This window comes from Tenrec ecaudatus, chromosome X (genome assembly GCF_050624435.1).
Source record: "Tenrec ecaudatus isolate mTenEca1 chromosome X, mTenEca1.hap1, whole genome shotgun sequence".
Taxonomy (NCBI): domain Eukaryota; kingdom Metazoa; phylum Chordata; class Mammalia; order Afrosoricida; family Tenrecidae; genus Tenrec; species Tenrec ecaudatus.
This window is the reverse complement of record NC_134548.1, coordinates 122,293,000-122,315,918: the sequence shown is the minus strand read 5'-3', so window position 1 is coordinate 122,315,918 and position 22,919 is coordinate 122,293,000. Positions and strand designations below refer to the sequence as shown.

Below are 22,919 nucleotides of genomic sequence, written 5' to 3'. Positions count from 1 at the left end.
ATTGCTCTAGCGCTTTCTGTAGGGACGAGCATTACATTAGACGCCGGAATCATTAAAATTCTATTTCAAATAAAAAGCTGCTTTTGAAGGTTTCTAAGAAAACCGATCCATCCTCGCTGCTTGCCTGCCTTGGATTTGATGTTTACCCCTGCTGACAATGAGCACATCTGTGTTCCTTTGGCCCATGTGCTGGGGCCCAGTTGGCTGGTAGGGGTGGTCCCTGGTGTGCTATGCTGAGCCAGCTGAGGAGGGGCTTCGCCCATTCTGTGCACAGTACTTCGCCTCCATGCTGTTTCATTACTGACATGGGGCTCTAATAGGGATAAGAAATAAGACAGGAAGGCTAAGTGAAGTCAGACAGGTAAGTTGGTCAGCCATTTAGTCTCTCAGTCTCCAGTCAGTAATTCTGTCCATTAACCAGCCAGGTAGCTAACCAGTTAGAATGGCGCGTGGTTAGACATTCTGCCTATCCTGCAGCCAGCTGGTTCGTGACCAGTCTGCCCTTTAGCTAGTCAGTCTCACTCTGTCCATCAGTCAGTAAGTCATTTGGTCTAATGAGTCCCTCAAATGAGTCCATTTGACCTGTCGGTCGATGTCATTCTTCAAAGAAGCTCTCCCCAACTTCTGAATCCAAATTAGCCGCTCGTGTATCTGTTCACACCCACCCGCTCTAGGACATTCTGTGTTTTCATGGTTTTCTGTGCCTTTCCTCCATATCCTGGCTTGTGGTCAAATCATAATCACTTGCGTGGTTATTTGGCATCTTTCCATTGCTTGCGGGAGTGTCAGCTCCTTAAGAGCAGGAACTGTGTTGGCCTTGTTCGAAGATAACAAGGCCTTCTCTGTGTGAGTTCTTTAGCTAGTTTGGAGCTACTCACGGGGTGGACAAAGTGGGGAGCAGGAACATCTCAGCCAGAGTGATTGGCATAGGTAAGGGTGTGAGAGAACATAGCTGGTGAAGTGTAAAGGGAGGAGCTCAGAGCCTCTGGTGGCTCAGTGGGTTCCAGTTCAGATTGCTAGTCGCAAGGTCAGCCATTGGAAACCACCAGGCACTCTGGGAGAAAGAGGTGGCTTTCTGCTCGTGAGAAGAGCAACAGTGTCACAGACCACAGGGGCAATTTCTACCCTAGGGACCAGGATCAACTCAGTGGCCATGACTCTGGTTTCTAGGTTTGAACACAAGGAGCAGTGGTAACAGGAGGACACACATCAAGGGCGATGGGGTGGGGGCCTCTGCAAGCCATTTTAAGACCTGTGGTTATTGATGTTAGTTCTATGGCTGTGACTCTGTGACTGAGGGGACCCCATGTGTTAGGGAATAGAACTGCTCTGTCAGGGTTTCTGGACTGTGATTTGTGCCGAAGAAGATGACCAGGCCTGTTTCTCCCGCACTGCCGCTGGCTGGATTCAAACCACTGACTTTGGGGTTACCAGCTGAGTGCCAAACTGTATGCACCACCCAGGGGCCTGCACTGCATTCCAGCATATAGGTGATGAGCTATTGCAGATTGTAAGTGGTGGAAGAGTTGTTTTTTTAGAAAGAACTGTCAGACAACAGTATAGGCAACAGTGACATGGGTAGCAGGCGGAGGCAGGAGACCCATCAGGAGGCTACGAGGGTTCCTTAGGTTACTGTGTCCCAACCTCTTCCATATCCAGAAAAATGACACAATTTGTATGGGCCATCAGAATAAACACGTGAGGCTTCTTGTGCCCATAGAACCAAGGTGGCTGACTCAGTATCTCAGCACATGTGTAACCCACTCACACATCCCTGAACAAGGGCAGCTTTGGGGGGGAGTTGAAGAGGGCTTGAAAGGAAGCAGTGGCATAAAGGATGGCCCTGATGTCCATTCATGTGTCTTGCTAATCCCGGGCCTGCAGATTCATGGCGGTTGCAGCTAACTGCATCCAAGCCTTTGTATATCTTTCTGGTGTTGGTGACAAAGGGCTAAGGCAGCAAAGCTATTTTATTCTCTCCCCATTTCACCCCCTTCTGTCTTTACTTTGCTGCATAAAAGGTTGACTCTTGTTGCGGTGACTGAGTCTTATCCATTTGGTTGGAAGTACAAACATCCCGTTTTCCCCTTTTCGTCATGACCCCAAAGTCCCATCCCAGCCTTGGCCCTTTTCTCATGGGAGAAAAGAGCATAGACCTAGTTAGTCCCCTTTTTCCCCCTGCTCCGACTACATTGATTGGACAGGAGCACCACGACCTTGTATGCATTCTCATTTGGTCTCCTATCACTATCCAGGAAGTCAAGTTAGTGTCCCATCCAGCACAAGACTGTGTGTAACAAGAGTTATAAGCATGGCTGGCATTTGTTCTGAGCTAGGAAAAGCATTCACGAGGGCAGCAGTCTGGAAATGCTGATTTTTGAATCCCCTGCACAGAGATAAAAGTTGACATTCAGAGGATTTTTGCTTATTTGGGGGGAGGGGGGCAGATCTCATTAAGGATAGGTTGCACCACTGATTCATGAAACTGCTGTTTAATAAGTTGGACACTTATAAACAGTAGGATTGGTGAATGTGGTGTGATAGAGTAGCGACTGAGGCTGTTTATGTACAACCACTCACCTTTCGGGTTCCTTGGTTTGGAGGTTTAAGGTCATGGCTTCATGGTATATGTCAGCTAATTGGCCTAAGAACATGTATTCCTGATCTACCTCCTAGACAGGGATTTCTACTCGTATATACCAGTCTCAGAAGCTCACAGGGGTAGTTTTACCCTGCCCTATAGGGTCTCTGTGAGTCAGAATTGACTTGATGGAAGTGAGTTTGGTTTTGGGTTTGGGGGTCTTAAAAGTTTGCAAGTGCCCCCTCAACTACCATGATCCGAATTCTACCTTGCAGGACTGGGTAGGGCAGAGGTTGTACACTGGTGCAGATAGGAGCTGGAGGCACAGGGAATCCAGGGCGGATGATACCTTCAGGACCCGGGTGTGAGGGGCGATACTGGGAGGGTAGAGGGAGAGGGTGTTGGAAAGAGGGAACCGATGACAAGGATCTACATGTGACCTCCTCCCTGGGGGAAGGACAACAGAAAAGGAGGTGAAGGGAGGCGTCGGACAGGGCAAGATATGACATAATAATAATTTATGAATTATCAAGGGTTCATGAGGGATGGGGGAGCGGGAAGTGGTGGGGAAGAGGACCTGATGCAAAGGGCTTAAGCATAGAGCAAATGCTTTGAAAATGATTAGGGCAAAGAATATATGGATGTGCTTTATACAATTGATGTATGTATATGTATGGATTGTGATAAAGGTTGTATGAGTCCCTAATAAAATAATAAAAATAATAAAATGTACTGAAAAAAAAGTTTGCAAGTGGCCATCGAAGGGACAATTGGTCTTTGCCTGGAGCAACATGGGGAGAAGGAGAGTCAGGAACAGGAGTAGGATTTCAAATGTGTGGGAAAATTTACCATCATGAACAATAAGACCAGGAAAAAGGTCACAGTGACATTTTGAACAATGATTCTATGGAAGATTTCTAATCAAAGCGGGAGTATACTGAACAAAATTTCATATTCTCATGGACTGCAGTCTTTCTGGAGCCACGAGACCTGGCTGCACCCTCTTAGCTACTACCCTGAGATAATATTCAAACTTAAACCAAAAATATGCCCAGCAGTCATCTTTAAAACCAAAGGATCACATAACTTATCTTCCTAATAAAGAATATCTGCTTTAAGCACAGTGCTTTTAAAAGCTCTGTCTACATCAGATCAAATTGACAGCAGCAACTAAAAAGATTAGATCAGAAGCTTAGAGGGCAATAAGTTTATGTTCATGAGAAAGGAACAACTTAGAACCAAAGAGAATAGTTGCCAAACTCTCAGGAATGCAAGCAGGGTCACCAAAAAACACATGCAGAATTGGTTGATGGAGTCGGTGTGTTTTGGTGTGTGCATTCTCAACAATAACAGAATCATAACTTTTCAAAAAAGAATGTCCCAGCTTCATCCCACCTCAACTTCCACCCCAACGCTCTCTGGGCTGCACATCTGACTGAACTCTTACAAAAATGAATACAGCCCCACAAAGATCATAAGATGTTATATCATTTGATATCATTTTAGTTGTTGTCAGTAATGGTGGTTCATTAAATGTGTAATGAAAGTTTGATTTCATTCTTAGACCTGGCTAAGTGTTTACTATAAATAAATGCACAAATGTGAAGAAATTACTTCGCAAGCCATGTGCTTTGATTCAGGAAGTATGGTTTCCATAACTATGCAAGTAATCTTTGCGTCACTACAGTCCTTCTGGAAACTTGCCTGCCTTTCTCCTAATCCCTCTTGTGTCCTCCTGTCTCTTCCCATCTCTTTCTCAGCCTCTGGTGCTGTTGATGGAGTGGCCAGAAGCCACCAACTTTGCCTGCCTGATTGCGGGTTACTGCCGCCTCCTGCTGGATTCCAGGAAGATGGTCTTCTCCAGGCCTGCTAGCCAGCCCCTTCCTCCTCCAATGATCAAGGCAGGTAGGGCTCAGCCTCGGTTTTCAGTATACCAGAGGCCCTTTGGGGCCTGGAGATGTGGGGGGAGGCGCTCCACAGCTTTCCGTGCTCACCCTATTCTGACAGTTTGCCACGGTTCCCCACATAGCCCAGCCCAGTGGAAAGACATCTGACCCTCAGGCATACCTGTTCCACAAAGGGTGACCATGGCAAACACCTTGGGATTGAGTCAGTGAAGGAGCGTAAGATAAAAATAGCAAACAATTGATAAAGCCGGTGAAACAATTGCCTAGGATCAAAGGCAATGCTTTTGAGGCAGAGGTTCTGGGGAGATTCATGGCTTAGTTGAGTAGAGTTGAAAACAGAAATCCCAATCTTTTGGACCGAGCTGCCTGGAATAAGAGGCCATGAAAGGGTTAGGAAAGGCTTTGCAGGGCTAGCTTACAGCCTTGCAGGAGGTGCCCGATAAGAGCAGCTCATCTGCAGCTCCCTCCCGCTTCGCCCCCCACTAGCCAAACAGAAGGCTATCCCAGGAAGCAACTCAATGGCAGCCACCCTGCACAGCCCTTTTCTTAGTGATGGCATCGAAAGGGATCCTGGGACAATTAGGCCAGCCAGGAACTGAAATGAGAAGAGAGGGCGCAACTGCTCAATGTACATGTATATGCATTACGTACTGCCCCATGCCAGCACCCCAGCAGGGGCAGTGAAGGTGAGCGGGACTACCTCATAATCACTCTTCTCACTGAAACCTCCAATCCCCTTGCCCTTGCCGTTTGACTATGGTCTTCTCTTGGCAAGACTACCTTAGTAGTCAGCAGCACACCATCTCATCTAGGCTGAGGTATTTGAGAACAGAAACACACTCCCAATAGATAATCAAATACCTGGAGAGCTTTTGAAATGCCCCTCCCCCCGCCAACTCTCTCACCTCATCGCCTCTTCATTATGAACACCTCCGTGACAAACCCATGTGTCCCAGAACACCATCTCCGGGAATTGAAAAGCACTCTACCTGTATTCAGAAACAGCTAAGTGGTATAGGATGGAGGCTACACATAGAGATGTAAAGAAATAAACTTGGACTAGGAAGAGGCCAGGAATAGGTGGGTGGGTGGGCAAGATGTCAGTGAATAGTTCTGAGATAGGCAGCTGGACTTTGAAAGCTAAGACTAGCCACGTGCAAAGCCGGCATGAGTATTATCATTGTCCCTCTAGTCACGTCCACGTAAATGATACTTGGGAAAGGGGAATGTAGAAGAAAGATCCCAGAGCCCAGCCAAGAACCAAATGTAGGTGTAAGGGTTATTTAGGGAAATCTTCTGTCAAAACCCACCAGAAATGACTCTACATCCCCCCCCCCCGCCCGAATGCCTCAGAAGTGGTTTCTGTCTTCCCTTCTCACTAGTTTGTGCAGTCCCCTAGATATTACCCTTGGTAGTGGGGACAGTGGCACTGAGTGAGGGACACGGATTTAAAACTCAGCTTTCCTGAATACATCTTCTTTTGTTTTCCTGTCGCTTTTTCCGAAGGAATATTGATTTCATAGGATTCTCATTTGGGTGGTGCAGATTGGTAACGAGGTTTCTATCAATGCTAGGCATGTCTTTAGCAACCCCTAATGCGGCTTTGGAATGCCTTCAGCCCAAGGCCTCTATGTCAATGCAGGACCCCATGGACGGACCACCATGTTGCCTCTGCTCTTTGTCATGTTACCCTCATTGGTGTGTTAACAGTCAGCTCAGGAGTTAAAGGGGCAGGAGAAAGCCTCTGCTAGTTCCTTGCCATTCTCTTTTGGGAAAGGGCGTGAACTTGAGCTTGGCATCATCTCCTCGGGAGCATGGTTAGATGCCTCGGCCCAATTTCTTGGCCCTTTGGACTGCTGGCTGCTGGGTTGACATCAGCCACCAAATGCTCTTGATGGGTGGGGTGGGGTGAGCCTCAGAATTCTGCCTGAGGTCACTGAACTGCCACAACATGAGCAGTAGCAGCAGGACTCAGAGGCTGCCTTGACCATCTCATTTCATGGCTCCTAGAAGGGGAAAGTCGGAGAGCCAGCAGCACCACCGAGGAGACCACAGCTGAGGTTACAATGAGGGGCTACATTTGTTACTAATCTTGTAGACCCCTGGGAGTGTACTGGGTTATGTGTGAGGCTGCTATAACCACAAGGTCAACCGTAAGGAAACCACCAGCCCCTCCTCGGGAGAAAGATGATGCTTTCTACACCTATAAAGAGTTAGTCTTGGAAATCCAAAGGGGCAGTTCTACCCTGCCCTGTAGGATCATTAAGAGTTAAAAATGACTCCGTGGCAGTGAGTTTGGTTTTGAGTCTCCTTCCACCTGTTCTCACTTTTCAACTCAGTACAGAAACCCCCAATGCCAACTCTTGTTGTTTAGCAAAGACCTACAGGGAACAGCCATCTTTCTGCAACCATAACCAGCCTACTAAGGGCCTGGTCTTTGTAGAAAGAGGTGAAAAGGGTGTCTCTCGCCTGGCTGCATATTCTTGCCCCATAGTAGCTACCTGCTGCCAGCTAGCGTAACTTCGTGTACAACTGCTGAGCCTAAAAGGATATTATTAAACCAACATCTTGGAAAGAGAACAGAGAACTTCCCCTTCAAGGCCCTGAAAAAGGGAAGTGGGGGAATGGTAGGGAAGGGATTAGCTTTGGGGTTTTATCAGTAGTTTCACCAACGTAGCATTTACTCAAGAAATCTCAAGTATCTATTCATGGTTCCATCCTCAGTCTATGGCACATAATAGTCGACCTATACTCACATACCTTCCAATCCAGTGAAGGAATCCAGATAGATGATTAAAGGGAGAATGCTACTCAAGTATTACCTTTGTATTTACATGAGGAAAGTGTGTTAGTCTGGGTTGACACGAGAAACAAATCCTGAGGCACTCAGATGTGTATAAGAAAGAACTTTATATCAAAGAATAATTGTATATTAAAAAAATCCCAGCCCAGTCCAGATCAAGTCCATAAGTCTGATATTTGCCCATTTGTCTGATACTAGTCTCTAAATTCTTCAAACTCATGCAGCCATGCAATAATGCCGAATGCATGAAGATCACAGGCCAGTGGGTGAAAAGTCTTGTGGATCCAGTGGCAGTAGAAGCTTCTCCAGCTGGCGTGGATCTCCACATGGCTCCTTCAGCTCCAGGGCCCTGGCTACTATCAGCTTAGCTCCATGTGGCTTGTCAATAGGAATGTGTCCCAGGGAGAGGAAGCAGAGTGTGTGGGTGGGTGTGTCCTGCCTCCAAGGAGCTATTTATCTCCTTAGCACTTGCAAATGAGGTCATCAAGCTACAACCAGATTGACAGGCTAAACTCTACCAATTCACTCTTAATAGTTTCAAGCTGCCAACAGATTATGTAACTACCACAGAAGGGGATATTTAAAAGGTACAACAGCACAGCACTTGTACTTGAGCTTGAAGGAACAGTTTAGAGGAAGGCTTAGTTAGTCTATGCCTCTTTTCCCTCTGTATTGAGGTGCTGGGAAATCTAGAGGCAGCTACTCTTTTTCTCCCCAGCCCTAAGCTCCACTGTATTGAAGTTATCCAGAAAAAGAAGATGTTGGGGCCCTAGTTTCTCTGTTAGAGGAATTCAGCCTTCATTTTCCATCATAATTAGAAAGAAGTATGATTGGTGAATCTACTCTTCTGGTTACTGTTAATGGCTACTGTATATTCCCATACATGACCTTACCAATTTTCTTTTCTTGGTAAAGGTATCCAGAGTACTGAAGTGGAACTGAACATAGCTGGCTCTTTGGTTGATAAGTCAGAAAGGACCCGAGGCTCTAACAAACTCTCTAGGTGTTCATGAGGTCCAGGAACGCCCACTCAGACTAAAGAAAATAGCAGCGCTAAGTCATAGGAGAGTTGATGCCATGTTGACTATGCATGTGAATTGCATACAATTTGTGAGGAAATGCCATGATCTCTGTTTTTCCATGAGCTTTTAGAAGTTGTGTGTGTGTGTGTGTGTGTGTGTGTCTGATAGAGAGAGAGAGAGAGAGAGAGAGAGAGAAAGAGAGAGAGAGAGAGAGAGAGAGAGAGAGAGAGAGAGAGAGAGAGAGAGAGAGAACTTCAGCTGGGAACCATCCTATTCTTTGCAAGCATTTTATTTCAAGTCAGTCATCTGAGTGGCTGAGTACAGAGGGATACACCAGGGCATTCCCGTTGGGGAAAGCTGCTGAGCAATTTCCAACAGATTTCCAATCTGGGAAGCACACTGTCCCAGCCATCAGCTACGTGCACCTGGCTTTACTGGCACTTCTCACCTTCTGCCTGGAGAAAATCTGGGCTTCGTTTTCTTTTCTGGACGGCCTCGTGCTGCTCTGCTGCTCTGGAATTCCCAACAACAAGTAGTGGGCTGTGCAGCACCTGCCCTGGGAGAGTCCTTCATCTTGTGGGGGAGGGAAGCCGCCTTTAGACCTCCAGCCCTTGTGTGAGAAGAGTCACCACCCGCTTATTGGACATGCTCTCTGAGTGCCAGCTCTGATGAAGGCCTATTGCTAGGCTAGCGACCCGAATTTGCAGCCTTTGCTCAGGTCATCAGCACCTGTGGCCTTGGGATCAAGAAAACCCCAACCTCAAGCACTGCCATCAAGTCAATCTGAATGACTTATAGTGACCCTAGATAAGGTTTCGGAAACTGTAGGTGTTTGCAGAGGCAGATTGCCTCATCTGTCTCCCACCGAGCCGCCAATCTTGTGCTTCACAGCCCAGCACGGAGCCCACGGCACCGCCAGGGCTCCATTTGGGACAGACTTCCTGGAAATGAGAGGAACTTCTTCCTAAAGTCTCAGCAGCCTGAATGGCGAGTCTTTCATTACTCCCCCTTTCACTGATCCCGAGTTTGCAGATAATACCCACTAAGGCCTGAATTGTATCCACTGAATGTATTGTATTGAATCTATACTTAGAGAGGCATCGTGGCCCATGGAAAACAACAAGAGCTTGGGATCTAAAATTAGAGCATCCCTGTTTCTCCCTATGTTAGCTATACGATCTTGGGCAAGATCTCATCCACTTGAAGTCTCAGTTTCTTTGGTCAAATGAGAATAGTAATAGGAGCTGCCTCATGTAGTATTGGAGGAGAGTATGTGAGATGAACAACACGGTTCTTTCACAGTGCCTAGCACATTTGGGATCTTTTTATTAGTGTCGGGAGTTTGTCATGTGTCCAGCTGTGTGCTTTTTAACTCAACAGTTTTATTTACTGTCCAAACCGTAGAATGTGACCCTTTAAAGTACGCAATTCACTGTTTGTTTAGCATCCTCACAAAATAGTACAGCCATCACCACAATCCAGTTTTAGAACATTGTTGCCTCCTAAAATAAGCACTGTGCTCATTAGCAGTCACTCCCCATTTTCCTCATAATCACGCCTCAACCCTAATTAGCCACTAATCTACTTTATATCTCTATAACATTTCCTAATTCTGGACATCGTATACATGGGACCATACACTCTATGGTTATTTGTGACTTTTCTTCACATAATATTTTTAAGACTTTTGCATGGTTTAGCATATATAAGTGCTTCGTTTCTTTTCATGCTCAAACCATATTCCATTGTCTGGATACACCACATTTTGTTTATCAGTTGATGAACATTTAGGATGTCTCCACCTTTCAGTTTTTATGAATAATGATGTTATAAATATTCATGGACAATTTTTTTTTAGTTTTCATTGCATAAATATCTAGGAGTCCCTAAGGGCACACAGAAGAAGCATATCAGCTGTGTGTTCCAAAGATTGGAAATAATAAAATCCATGATCAGAAGAGGAGTCCATATGAGAGCTTAAATTCTGCGCACTCAGTTTACAGAAGGCTATGGAGCACAGTGAAAGCCCAACAGCCATTTACAGGATGTAAGCCTTCCTGCATTGAATCCCCTCAGTCCATTGACAAAGATGTAAATAGTCTTGTCCTCAGACAGAGTGCATCAGAAAGTGGATTACTACAAATATACGTAGTTAGCTTAAAATTTAACCTCTTACCAGTTTTTTCCCCTTTTGACCCCATTTTTAACTTGCTCTACTTTTTATTATTTTCTGCTTTCTTTTGTAATTAGGCTTTTCTGTGTTTCATTTTGTTGTTGGGGGTCTCGTTTTTTAACCATTTTGTTGGCATATAATTCACATATCATACGTTTCAATAGTCAGTCATATTCATAAGAGTTGTGTAATCATCACCACAATCAATTTTAAGACATCCCCTCTTCCTTGTACTCGTTGTTAACTTCCTACTTCCTGGCAAACTCCAACACCATGCCCCTAGGAAGCTATTCATTCCGTTGCTGTCTCTCTAGATTTAACTATCCTGAATGTCATAAACAGAAAATCATACAGACTCCAAACAAACAAACAAAAACCTAACAATAATGACAGAATAAAACAGGAAAACCTCAATTGAAGAAAAAGCAGCAAATATTAAAAAACAGGACCAAGTATACATTGGATCAAAAAGGAGATCAAATGACAAAGTCTAACAACCATTGTAAACAGTCCCTGGAGAAGGGCATCGTGCTTGGTAGAGGGGCAGCGAAAAGAGGGAGGCCCTTGACAAGATGGATTGACACAGTGACAACGACAGTGGGCTCAAACGTAAGAACCAATGTGAGGGTGATGTAGGACGGAGCAATGTTTCATTCGGTTTTATATATAAGGTCGCTTTGAGTTGGAACCAGCTTGATGGCACCTAACAACAACACACCTACAGTGATTCACCCCACAATGCACTGTCTGATTACAAGACCCTTCTCCTCCCTGATTCATAGTCTGAAGGGATTTACCGAGGCTTAATGCCCTGGAGGATCCTGAAAATGGGTTCTGGCCTTTCCCTGTCATCCATAGCTTTCTGATAACTAACTAAGTGTTCGGAATTTAAGCTCTAAAATTCTTCCCTCCTCTGGATTTGGATTTTATTATTTACAATCTTGGGATCACACAGGCTGGTGTGCTTCTACCATGTGGATTTAGCTGTCATCTCACGTAGATGGCTGCTTGTTTTAAGACAAGTCTTTAAGACCCCAGGCACCATCTGTTTTCTTTATCACACTTTACTTTATCACACATTGTTGGGATCTTATTTGTATGATTTTCTTTTTTTCCCTATTAATTATGTTCACAGAAACTTTAAGTATTAAGTTTGAAGTGACACTTTCTTTTGATATTGGTAATGCTATGTATTTTTCTTGCCTGTTAAAGTTTATGAAGAATCTTTGCTACATTCAGTTTTCTATATAAAACTCTTTTTTTAAAGATCTTGTTATTGGGGGGCCCTTACAGCTCTTATAACAATATGCATCAATTATATCAAGCAAATTTGTATATATGTTGCATGATTTTCTTTACATGAAATTCAGTATAGGTAAATTTATAGAGACCATAACAAGATTAATACATTCTTAGGAAAATAGAGGAAAGAACTAGGCATGCATGTGTTTATATGTTATTATATAACTATATTGATACAGGTCTATATACATATATTTAAAGGTTAAGTGTTAAGGTAGCAGACGAACATTGGGCCTCCACTCAAGTCCTCTCTCAACACAAGAACACTTTGTTCTAATAACCTGGCATTCTGTGCTGCACACTTTCCCGACATGATTTCTGAAGATAAAGTGGGTGTATAAGCTAATGTGGTGAAGAAAACTGATGGTGCCCAGCTATTACAATATATAATGTCTGGGGTCTTAAAGGCTTGACGGTAAACAAGTGGCCATCTAGCAGGGAAGCAGCAAAGCCCACATGGAAGAAGCACACCAACCCGTGTGATCACAGAAGGATCACAAGGAAGGGGCGAGCCAGCCAGGGTGCAGTATAGCTCCGTTCCTCCAGTTCTCCAACCACCACCTCCCCGCCCACCCCACCCCCCCGGCCGCCACACACACACACACACACACACACACTACAATGACACCAGTTCTATCTTAAAAATCTGGCTAGACTAGAGCATGTACACTGGTATAGACAAGAGCTCTCGACACGACACACAGAATCCAGGACAGATAAACCCCTCAGGACCAATAATTAGAGTAGTGATACCATGAGGGTAGGGAGAAGGTGGGTCGAGAAGGGGGAGAAAAGGGGAACCAATCACAGTGATTGATGTACAACACTCCCCACCCAGGGGAACAGACAACAGAAATGTGGGTAAAGGGAGGCAGCATATGGTGTAAAATATGAAAATAAAAATAGTTTATAAATTATCAAGAGTTCATGAGGGTGGGAAGGTGGGGAAGGGTGGGGGGGGAAAGAGACACTGATACCAAGGGCTCAAGTAGAATGAAAATATTTTGGAAATGATGATGGCAGCATGTACAAATGCGCTCGACACAATTGATGCATGGATTGTTATAAGAGCTGTAAGAACCCCCAATAAAATGATCTATTAACATTTTTTTAAAAGAAAATAAATTTTGACCAATGAACTATCATTTGTGACATTGCAAAGATAAAACAGAAACTTGTAAATAATGGCATATTAAATATCTTGGACCAAAAAAATTAAAAAGATACTTTCTGAGGGTTATGACAGGGGAAATTGGGGGAAGTGGGGAGCTAACAATAATGGATATTATTTTATACAATGTATAGCTATGTGTTTAATTATTTTGATGCTACTGAAAATAGAATTGTTTTCCTAATTTTATTGTACAGTGTTTATTGCTAATATAAAAGTTTAGCTGAATTCTGTACACTGATACAGTATCCTTGTAGCCTTGTTGAACATGGTTATGAGTTCTAATAAATTTTTAGTAGATTTCTAGGGTTTTTTATATGCAAGATCATGCCATCTGCAAATAGAGAGAATTTCCCTTTTCCCTTTTTGATCTAGGTACCTTTTAGTTCTTTCTCTTGCTTGAGTGCCCTGTAATAGAAAATACCCAGTCCAATATTACAGAGGGGTGATGAGAGTATACCCTCTTTACTCACTTTGAGGGAAAGCTTCTAGTCTTTCACTAGGTATGAAGGCAGTTCTGGAGGTTTTGCATATCCTCTTTACCCAGTTGAGAGCGTTTCCTATTCATTTGTTGACATTGGTATCATAAAAGGATATTGACTGAATGTTATCAAATACATTTTCAGCATTTCTTGAGAGGTCATGTAGTTTTTGTATTTAGTTCTTCAGTATGATATATTACATTAACTGATTTTTGGCTGCTGACCCAACCTGGAATTTCTAGGATAAGTCATAGTTGTATGAGGGGGCCTCAAAAATTCCTGGAAAAATTCTGTTATCCTTTTAATCCCATATTCCACCAATATGATTCCACCAATATATCTTTCATAGATATATTGTCAGGCCTTTCTTCCTAGGGCCCTTTTGGGTAGGCTCTAACTGCCAACGTTTTGGTTAGTTAGGACTCTGGAATTCTGCTAAATCCACAGCCGCCAAGTCAATTGTGACTGATAACCCTCTATAGGGTTCCCAAGACTGTAAATCGTTACAGGAGCAGGATAGGCTCATTTTTCTCCCTCAGAATGGCTGGTAGGTTTGAATCACTGACCCTGAGGTTAGCAGCCCAATGCTTACCCAATAGCACCACCAGGGCTCCTTGTAATTCTGCGAGTAGAGCATTATTCTTTTCGGGTCTGTAATCCTACAGTCCTCTTTGAAATGCACTCCTGGATAGAGAAAGGTTCAAAAGAACAAGGGTGGAAGGCAGGGCCGGTTCCAAAGGGAACATCATAAACCAAACCTTGCCACTTTGAATATGCATACAGCTGACTCTCAGACCAGACATCCCCACACAAGAGTCCAGTTGGGTCCAGATTCCAAGGTGCCCCTCCGAACCCCACTTCACTCCCTGCCTCTTCTCATTTAGGAGCACAGTCCATTAGTTTATACCCACTCTCCTTCCAGGGGCAGCGCTGCCATGACTCCTCAACTCGCTCCCATTGCCCTGATCACCAGGATCCGGGCAAAGCCTGTGCTTGGTAGCTGCCACCCAATTGTGCTGCAAAGACATGGGACCGAGATGCCAAGAAAGCTCAGCTACAGTCCTGAGCACCAGGGCTCATGTGTTGATTCTCTTTCTGGGTTTAGATTACATGCACAGCGCCCACCGCCCTGTCACTGGGGGCCACCTGGGGAAAAAGGAGAGTAGTTATGTGGGCAGCGTGGGCGCCAGCCCCAGGAAGTCGAGCCACTGCACGCCCCCGCCTGCCGACTCTGAGCTTGTCAGCTTCTGCTACCTCCACATGCGAGAACAGAGAAAGGAGCAGGAAAGCGGGACGGATGTCAATGAGAACCTAATCTTCTTTGAGGAGACCAGGCCGCGGACCAAGTCGGACCCCACATCCAAAACCTCTGGCCAAGACTATGATGTGGTCCCTGATGACTTTGATGCAGCCAGCCTCGACCATGAGCCTTGTGCCAGCAGGGCCCGCTCCTACACCTTGGACAATTCCCTTGGGGCTGAAGCCCTGAATTTCTACTGTGACTCTTGCAAAACCAAACTTCAGCAGCGGCGGGGCCCTCGCAAAGGCGGACGGCCTGGCTCTTCCCGTGACAATATGGTAGACTTGATGTCCCTCCCACCGCCAGGGAGTGAGGAGGAGGAGGAGGAGGAAGATGAGAGCACATCTCTGTTGCCTGCCATTGCTGCCCCACCCCCTGGTTTCCGAGACAACAGTTCGGATGAGGATGACCCCAAGCGCCGGGCCGTCCAGAACCAGGAACCAGGACGCCAGCTGCGTGGGCTCCTGTATGATGATATCCCAGTGACGCTGATCGACAGTGTGCAGACCCGGACAGTCCGAGATCATGCCCAGGAGCTAGATGATGCTTTGGTGTCCACTCTGCAGGCTCTGGAAGCCCTGGCTGCTTCCGAAGATGGACCCCATCCCCCACCCCCACAGACCGCAGGTAATGGCCCATCCCTCTGCTCTCTGGTTTCCCTTCCCTTCTCCTGGCCAGGCAGGGACAGCAAGTGACATTTCTTCTTCCAGAGCAGACCTCCAAGTCACCATGTATGTCAGGGCAGTGGATGGGCAGGCCATAGTTCAGCTAGGGTCAGGGGAGCGGAGGAGCAGTGACTAGCTGCTCAGCTGTAGCTAGAGCTCTGACTCTCGCCATTCTGTCTCTTTGCAAATGCTGTAGGGTTTGGGGCCATGACAGCTGCGAGGCCAGGCCAGGATGGAGGATCAGAGAAAAGCTGTGAGAGCTAGAGAAGATGAGCAAGGGTCATCCAGTATGCATGTGATTGGAAGAAATCCAAACCATCCAGCCAACTCACCACCTAGCACCCTAGGTGATCAAGGGAATCACAAGTCTTCACCGCTCAGGGCTTGGGGCTCAGGGCTTTATCCTGCCTAGGAACATGGACTCTGAGTCCGACGCATCCAAGTCCTGGCTTCTTGACTCACGGGCAGGATCCCCTTCAACACGATACGTGCCCTCTTTGCATCTCAGTTTTGTTGTCTTAAATGGGGTTGGTAAATATTATTCATACAACATAGGGGGAGGGGGCTTCTGTCATGATTAAATCAGATTACTGGTTAGCTGCAGTGATCATGACTCATGACTATTTCATAGGCGACCCCTGCACTATGTGTGCTGTTCTTCGTAGTAGACACATACGTCCATCTGTTGGACCCACAGCCGCATCCCACCTGCAGCTGTAGTCACGCACATAGACTTCCACACATGTACACTTTAAAGCGAAGAAGAAGAGGTCCCTGGCACAGCCATCAAATGAGCATATGGAGGAAAGACTGTGAGAAAGACAAAGAAGGGGCAGAAAGAGAGGGAAAGAGATTGGAGTCCAGGGACACCCAGCCAACCAGAGTACCAATTCCGGTCTTTCCTGTGTGTGAGGGTCCTGCTGCCCCATCGGGCACCTGGGCCTCATCCTTGTCATTGGGCATTGCCCCCACATGCTTAGTCCAAGATCGGGCACTTCTCTTTGCTCCAACTCAGGAGCACCAAGAACTAGCTGCTCCCAGATTTGAGGCCAAGGTGGCAGCCAGAAAGCTGACAAGGTCAATGAAATGGTTCTCAGCTGCTAGCATGGCAGAAGGCAAGCCTGGCCGGATGAGGAGGGAGCAGAAAAGGACCTCCCTTTTGCCAACCCTCTTCAGGGCAATTGACAAAAAATACCCTAGCTGTTGACTCTAAAAATAGTGTTGATTAGCATGTTGTCTGGCATGTGATTTGCATGTTAATTTGCGATCAAACTGCCCAGATAGTCCCTTTGCCTCTTTTGTTTTCTCTTGCAATTGCAAGCCCTACACAATCCCGCCGCACAGCTTGCCCCTCCACTCCTCCACCCTCAGCCCTGCGAGTCCCTCCTAGGCCATATTGGTTTTTGTGCTCCCCCCCCCCCCCAGCTTGAAGCCAATCTGTTTTGAAAGGAATTTGAGCTCAGTCCGAGTAACCAAGCCCTCTCCCCTTTTCCTCCAGGTCTGATCGTGCTGGCCACAATCACCCCGGAATCATCACTGGACTCGGGCCACGAAACCAACTCCTCGGAGCTCACAGACATGTCAGAGATGATGTCAGCCATGAAACAGCACCAGAATACCACCTACTTCCTGGCTCAGCATCTCAACAAGGACAGTCTCCTGGCCCGCAAGGACCTGCCCTTCCGGATCCAGAGCTGTGCGGCCCAGGCTGTTCTCACAGCCCCTTATTCTCTTGGGCGCCCGGATCCCAACGCCCCCTTCCCACCATCTGCCACAGGCCAGAGTCCGGGGCCTCCTGGTGCTCGGCGGAAGCTACCCCAGTCAGAGACCCAGCCACAGGGCGAGCGAACGTATGCCCTGGCCGTGCACCCAGCACTCTCCCCCCGGCGAAGTGAACAGCAGAATCTGAGCCTGCTGCCTCCAGTTCCAGAGGACAAAGGGCCCGGTCATACCAGGGCCGGCTTAGAGATGTCACTGAGGGCAGCCACACCGTCCCTCAGTGAAGAGCAGGTCTCTGAGCTGAGGGAGAACCTTCCCAAGGAGGTCAGGCTGAGCCCCAAGCTTATCTTGGACCCGAAGGGCAGTGTGACCCCAGCCATCATCTCTGCCGCCCTACAACAGGTGGTTCACAGTAAGAGTCTTGCCACCCCCGGCGGGGCCTTGGGGAACACCCCCAGCTGGGGGGAGAAGAGGCTGGAGGCCAGTGTAGGGAGGCCAGAAGCCAGCATGGCAAGCAGCAGTGCCAGTAAGAATCTGAAGTTCAAGATGAGCCCTGGTGGTGCAGAGAGCGGGCACAGTTCCCAGCAGCAGAGCCGCTCTTCCAGCCCCAGAGCAATTGCAGGCAGCGGGGCCGAGAGCCTGCAGCTCGCCCTGCCGCCTCCAAGTTTCCCTCCCAAGAGCTATCTGTCCAGAGCCAGTCGAGAGCCAGTAGGCAAGCAAGCTTCGGGGGAGGGGGCAGGCAAAACTGGGCCTGAGGGCAGTAAGCCAGCCTTGCCCAAGCAGGGCTTCATCTCAAGCCAGGGGGACAAAGGGCAGCTGGAGAATATATTCAAAAGCAGCAAAGTGGAGGAGACCACCTTGGTCCCTCGAGCTGGCTACCCCATGGTGCTGCAGAGCCCCAGCGCCCAGCCTCGAGGCCACAGCCCCAGAAGCTACAGCCCCAACATCCCACCACGAGGCCACAGCCCCAGTGTCCAGCCGCGAGGCCACAGCCCCAGAAGCTACAGCCCCAGCATCCAGCCCCGAGGCCACAGTCCCAGCGTCCAGCCGCGAGGCCCCAGCCCGAGCATCCAGCCGCGAGGCCCCAGCCCGAGCATCCAGCCGCGAGGCCCCAGCCCGAGCATCCAGCCGCGAGGCCCCAGCCCCAGCGTCCAGCCGCGAGGCCATAGCCCCAGCGTCCAACCGCGAGGCCACAGCCCCAGTTTCCAGCCACGAGGCCCCAGCCCCAGCAGCCAGCCGAGAGGCCCCAGCCCCAGCAGCCAGCCCCAAGGCCACAGCCCACTGAGGCCTCAGGGTGACAGCCGACAGGTGAGCACCATGCCCTCCCGGAAACTTGAAACAACCCTGGATGGAGCCCACTCTGCCTCTGAAGGCCCTGCCAAGCCCAAGTCCTCCCGGGGGCCTTTCCGGCTCCGAAATTTATTTTCTGCCACCTTCCCAACCCGCCAGAAGAAGGAGACAGACGAGCGGCAGGCCCAGCTGCAAAAGGTGAAGCAGTATGAGCTGGAGTTCCTGGAGGAACTTCTCAAGCCCCCCAGCCAGGGGGAGTTGCCGGGCACCGAGTACCTGCAACCCCCAGCACCTGGCCGCTGCAGCTGCCAGCTGCGGAGCAGCCCCGTACAGCAGGGCCCTGGCATGTCTCGCGAGCAGAGGCGCAGCTGTGATTGCAAGCGCATCTGTCGCGGGGGCCGACCTCAGGCCACCCAAACCCCAGTGTCCAGCCTCCAGGGGAGGGAGAGGGACAGAGTCCCCACTCCCCCTACCCAGAGGCAGCCAGAGGCTGGCCCAGGCTTGAGTCTCAGCAGCCCAACCAACATGGGGCGCATCCGCTCCACCAGCCTGGATTCCCGAGAGTGCCGCTCAGACCCCGAGAGCGGCGTTTCCTGCCTGACCACGTGTGCCTCCGGGGGCGAGTGTCTGGGCGCGCCCGACTACAGGAAACTGATGCGCTGTGCCAGTATTAGTGAGCTGGACCAGAGCGACCAGGCCTCGCTGACCTCAGATGTTTACCCGAACCCACCCCTGGGCATGCTGCCCCGGGAGGCCAGGGAGGTCGAGGCAGGCCTCCCCCTAGCCTTGGGTCCCCAAAGCAAGTCTCTGGAATCACCAACGCTGGGAGAGCCCTCCTATGTCCAGGTGGCCCCTGCGACCAAGGGCCCCCGGCCGATGGCCGTGTTCTCCCTGCCGGAAGAGGTGTGCCGCAAGCCAGCTGAGCTGGACGACGACGGCGAGAACAAATGCTGCTCCATCCGCTACTGCTTCTACTACCGCAAGTGCGACGCGGCCGACGATGCCAGCGATGGCAAGGATGAGCTCTCCTACTCCATCCCCATGAAGATCCTGCCTGGCATGAAGCTCGATGAGCAGATGGTGCCTGTGGTAAGCAGGACCCTGCAGGTGCTAGATGCAGCCACCTGCAGCAGCAGCAGTCCCGAGGCTGCCCGCACCCAGGAGATTGACCTGAGGGTATCCACCTTTGAAGGGAGCCTGGCCAAGATCAATGCCCTGCGGGCCCATGCCTATGGGCTGCCCGATGGCTTCCGGGCTGCCCGGCTAGACACCAACGAGCTGCTGACAGTCCTGAGGCAGTGTGTGGCCAGCCCTGAGGCCCGTGCCCCCAAGCCCTATGTCTCCCAGATCTCGGAGTACAAGCTGGAGCTGGCACTCAAGTTCAAGGAGCTCCGGGCCTCTTGCCGCCGGGTGGCCAACGTGGACAAGAGCCCCACTCACATGCTAGCAGCCATCACAGGCAGCTTCCAGGTGCTGAGCAGCCTCATCGAGACCTTCGTGCGGCTCGTGTTCATCGTGCGCTCTGAGGCCCAGCGCCAAGAGCTGCTAGCCAAAGTAGAAGAGGTGGTGAGGAACTACACCTTCCTGCTGCGCGCCGCGGAGGAGTCTACAGCCAGGAACCTTAACCAGCAGCAGCAGCAGCAGGAGCCGCCGCCGCCGCTGCCACAGCAGCAGCAGCAGCAACCGGCAGCAGGAACGGCGCTAGGGGCAGCCACCATGGGGCACCCACCAGACTCCCCAACCTCGGTGACTGTTATGAGCACATTCACCCGCTCCTTAAAAACCCTTATCAAATAGGGCATCTGCCCAGGCCTGCCCTCTCCCAACCATGGCCCCAGGTTCTGAGCTTCGTGGTCCTTGCATCTTGTGGTGACGTGTATGTGTCCGCTGGGCCTCTCAAGGTCCAAGAGTCCTTCAGTCATCAAGGAGTACCAACTCCCTTGGCTGAGGTGGGCCCCGAGGGCTCCAAGCAGCTGCTGCCCTGGGTGCCCTAATCCCTTCCCCTGGCCTCTGGGTGTCACTGTGAGGGCAAAGGCGCCCTCGTCGCCACGCCCACCGACAGCGACAGCGCTGTCTTTCCTCTTTTCCCAGGGGGTGAGAGGTGACCTCAGGCTCACTTCCTGCTCTACCCTAAGGACCAGGGGAGCAAAGCCAGAAGCTGGCTGACCCACCCTAGGGCCTGGCGTTCCTCCTGACATCTGCTCTCCAGTGGAGCGTAGGGCCAGTAGCAGTAGACCAGGACCACTGGGCAGAGGGGAGAGGGCGCGCCACCCGGATGTGCCCGCCCACCCTGGGCTCACCCTCATCTGGCAGGAGCCACTGCAGAGGGCCCGGGCCTTGGCCCAAGTGGCATGTCTGCCAAAAACAGCTGCACAGAGCTGTCCACAGCTGGCCTCACCGCCGGCAGCCTCGGGATCCCTCGGCCCCAGGTTCAGTAGCTCCACACCAGCCATCCCCAAAGTGCCCTGCCCCTCCCTGAGGACGGACAGGGAAGCTCCGTCCACTAGGGAGCAAGCAGCTGGGATCAGCCTGGTCAGTCTGGTCTAGATGAAAACCCTCTGCCAGGGGAAGACCCACCGCAGGCCCTGGGGCCTGCACAGACCAGCCCAGCAGCTCCTCTTCAAATCTCTCTACCAGACAGTCTGTCCTTAGGAATTTGACTTAGCTATGGACTGGGGGTGGGGGTGGGGGTGGGGGGAGGGGGGAGGGGTGGGGGGTGTTGACGACTATATCTTACACTTCTGGAAGCTAGTGTGATATGTTAATCCTGAGTATATGCTTTTGGCTGTGTGTTGACCCTGTGGATTTGTCTCTCTAAGAAAAGAAGCTGAGCGCCTTATCCGGTGCAGTTCTGCACCGCTTGCCCACTCTCCAGAGCCGTCTGGAAGGGGGTTCACACTCTTTAGCATCCTCCTTGACACACATCTCTTAGCTGCTGCTGCTGCTGCTGCCCCCGCCCCCACCCCTGCCCCTCTTCTCCACTTTCCTGGGAGTGAAGACACGGAGTCCCTACCAATGATCCCACTGTAGGGGGACAAAGAAAGCCAATGTTTCTTCTGTATAGATTTGCTTATCATCCGTCCACCTCTCCATCTTGCCCTCCCCCCCACCACTACCACCACTCATCCCTGGTGTCCACCTCTCTGCCACCTTGTGAGAGAGGCCCGTGTGAACGTTCTTGTGTGAGTTTTATATTTAGAAGGAAAATAAAAATACACTGTGCTTTAACCTCTGCCCTTCTTCCCGTCCTGGGGACCCCCGCCCCTCTGAGCGGTGATTGCCCCTGGCAAGGATGAAGGGAGCTTCTTCTGCAGAAGCCAGCCCCCCTCCCTTCTTGCCTCTCATCCCACAGGACCAAGTTGTTGAATGGGCCAGAGATGCAGCCAGTGGGGACACCCTTTCCCCCGTGACCACTGCCAGCCAGAGTGCTGCTGGCACTTGGGGTCTTCCTCTTCCCCCAACTTCTTGATCCTGCCCATTCGCCACTCAGCTCCCGCCTGGCTCATTCCACCACCACCACCCTTCACCTCTCCTGCAGCCTCATGGAGTGGAACCATTTTCTAATGTCTGTATATAGTATATATACTACGTAAAATATTTAAATTATATATATATACACACACACACTAATTTATGTCTTGTTTTTCAAACAAGAGTGAATAAATCTATTCAGCTTACAATCCCAATCCGACTTCCTGGTGCCTCTTTGTGGGTGTTCCGTGTGTCCTTGAATGGTTGGGTGTCGGCGGGCTGCTGTGGGGATGTAGTGGCTTACCAGCTGGGCTGCTCACTGCAAGGTCAGCAGTTAGAAATGACCCGCTGCTCCACGGGAGAAAGATGAGGCTTTCTACATCCTGTGAAGATATGCGGTCTCAGAAAGCCACCGGAGCAGGTCTGCTTCATTTTACAGGGTCACTAGGAGGTGGAATCCACCCGATAACAGGGAGTTTGCACTAGTGGGCTGCTCACTACAAGGTGGGGGTTCAAACCCACCATGAGGTGATCTGCTCTCAGAAAGACTTAGAGTCTCGGAAATGACACAGGGTCATTATGTTGGAATCGACTCGATCATAGTGGGTTTGGTTGGTTCCGTTTGGGGACTCCACTGAGTGCTTTTTCTGGTCCTTTACTCCCATGCGCGTGGGCCCTGATTGGCTGAAGCCCCTGCTCCTCCCATCTCACCAACATACAAGAGTTCCCCTTTGCTGCTCTTAGAAGCCGCTTGTTTGTCATAAGAGTTGCATCTTGCCTATTGCTTTTCCTTGACCCTGAGGTTTCTGACTCAACAGGCTACCACGGCACTGACCTCAGAGCTAAATGGTTCTGAGACAGAAACACAATGTGCTGCATCTCTAGTGCACCAGACACCCTCAGACTGAGGAAACAGGGTTTAAGGACAGTTATCAAGCTGGGAAGCATTCCTGGTAGCACAATGCTTAGGTATTTGGCTACTAACCAAGAGGCCAGTGATTTAAACCAGCCACTCCAAGGGAGAAAGATACGG

At 49.6% G+C, this 22,919-nt stretch overlaps 1 protein-coding gene across 1 annotated transcript in view; it reads left to right on the top strand.

Moving 5' to 3' along the window:
• FRMPD3 (FERM and PDZ domain containing 3) overlaps positions 1–21,076 on the top strand; it is a 103,658-nt gene extending 82,582 nt beyond the window's left edge. Inside the window, exons 9-11 of the mRNA XM_075539228.1 lie at positions 4,342–4,486; positions 14,547–15,368; positions 16,905–21,076. Coding sequence (XP_075395343.1) covers positions 4,342–4,486; positions 14,547–15,368; positions 16,905–20,212 — 4,275 coding nt within the window. The 3' untranslated portion in view covers positions 20,213–21,076. The remainder of the gene's footprint in view (positions 1–4,341; positions 4,487–14,546; positions 15,369–16,904) is intronic.
• Positions 21,077–22,919: the final 1,843 nt, after the last annotated feature.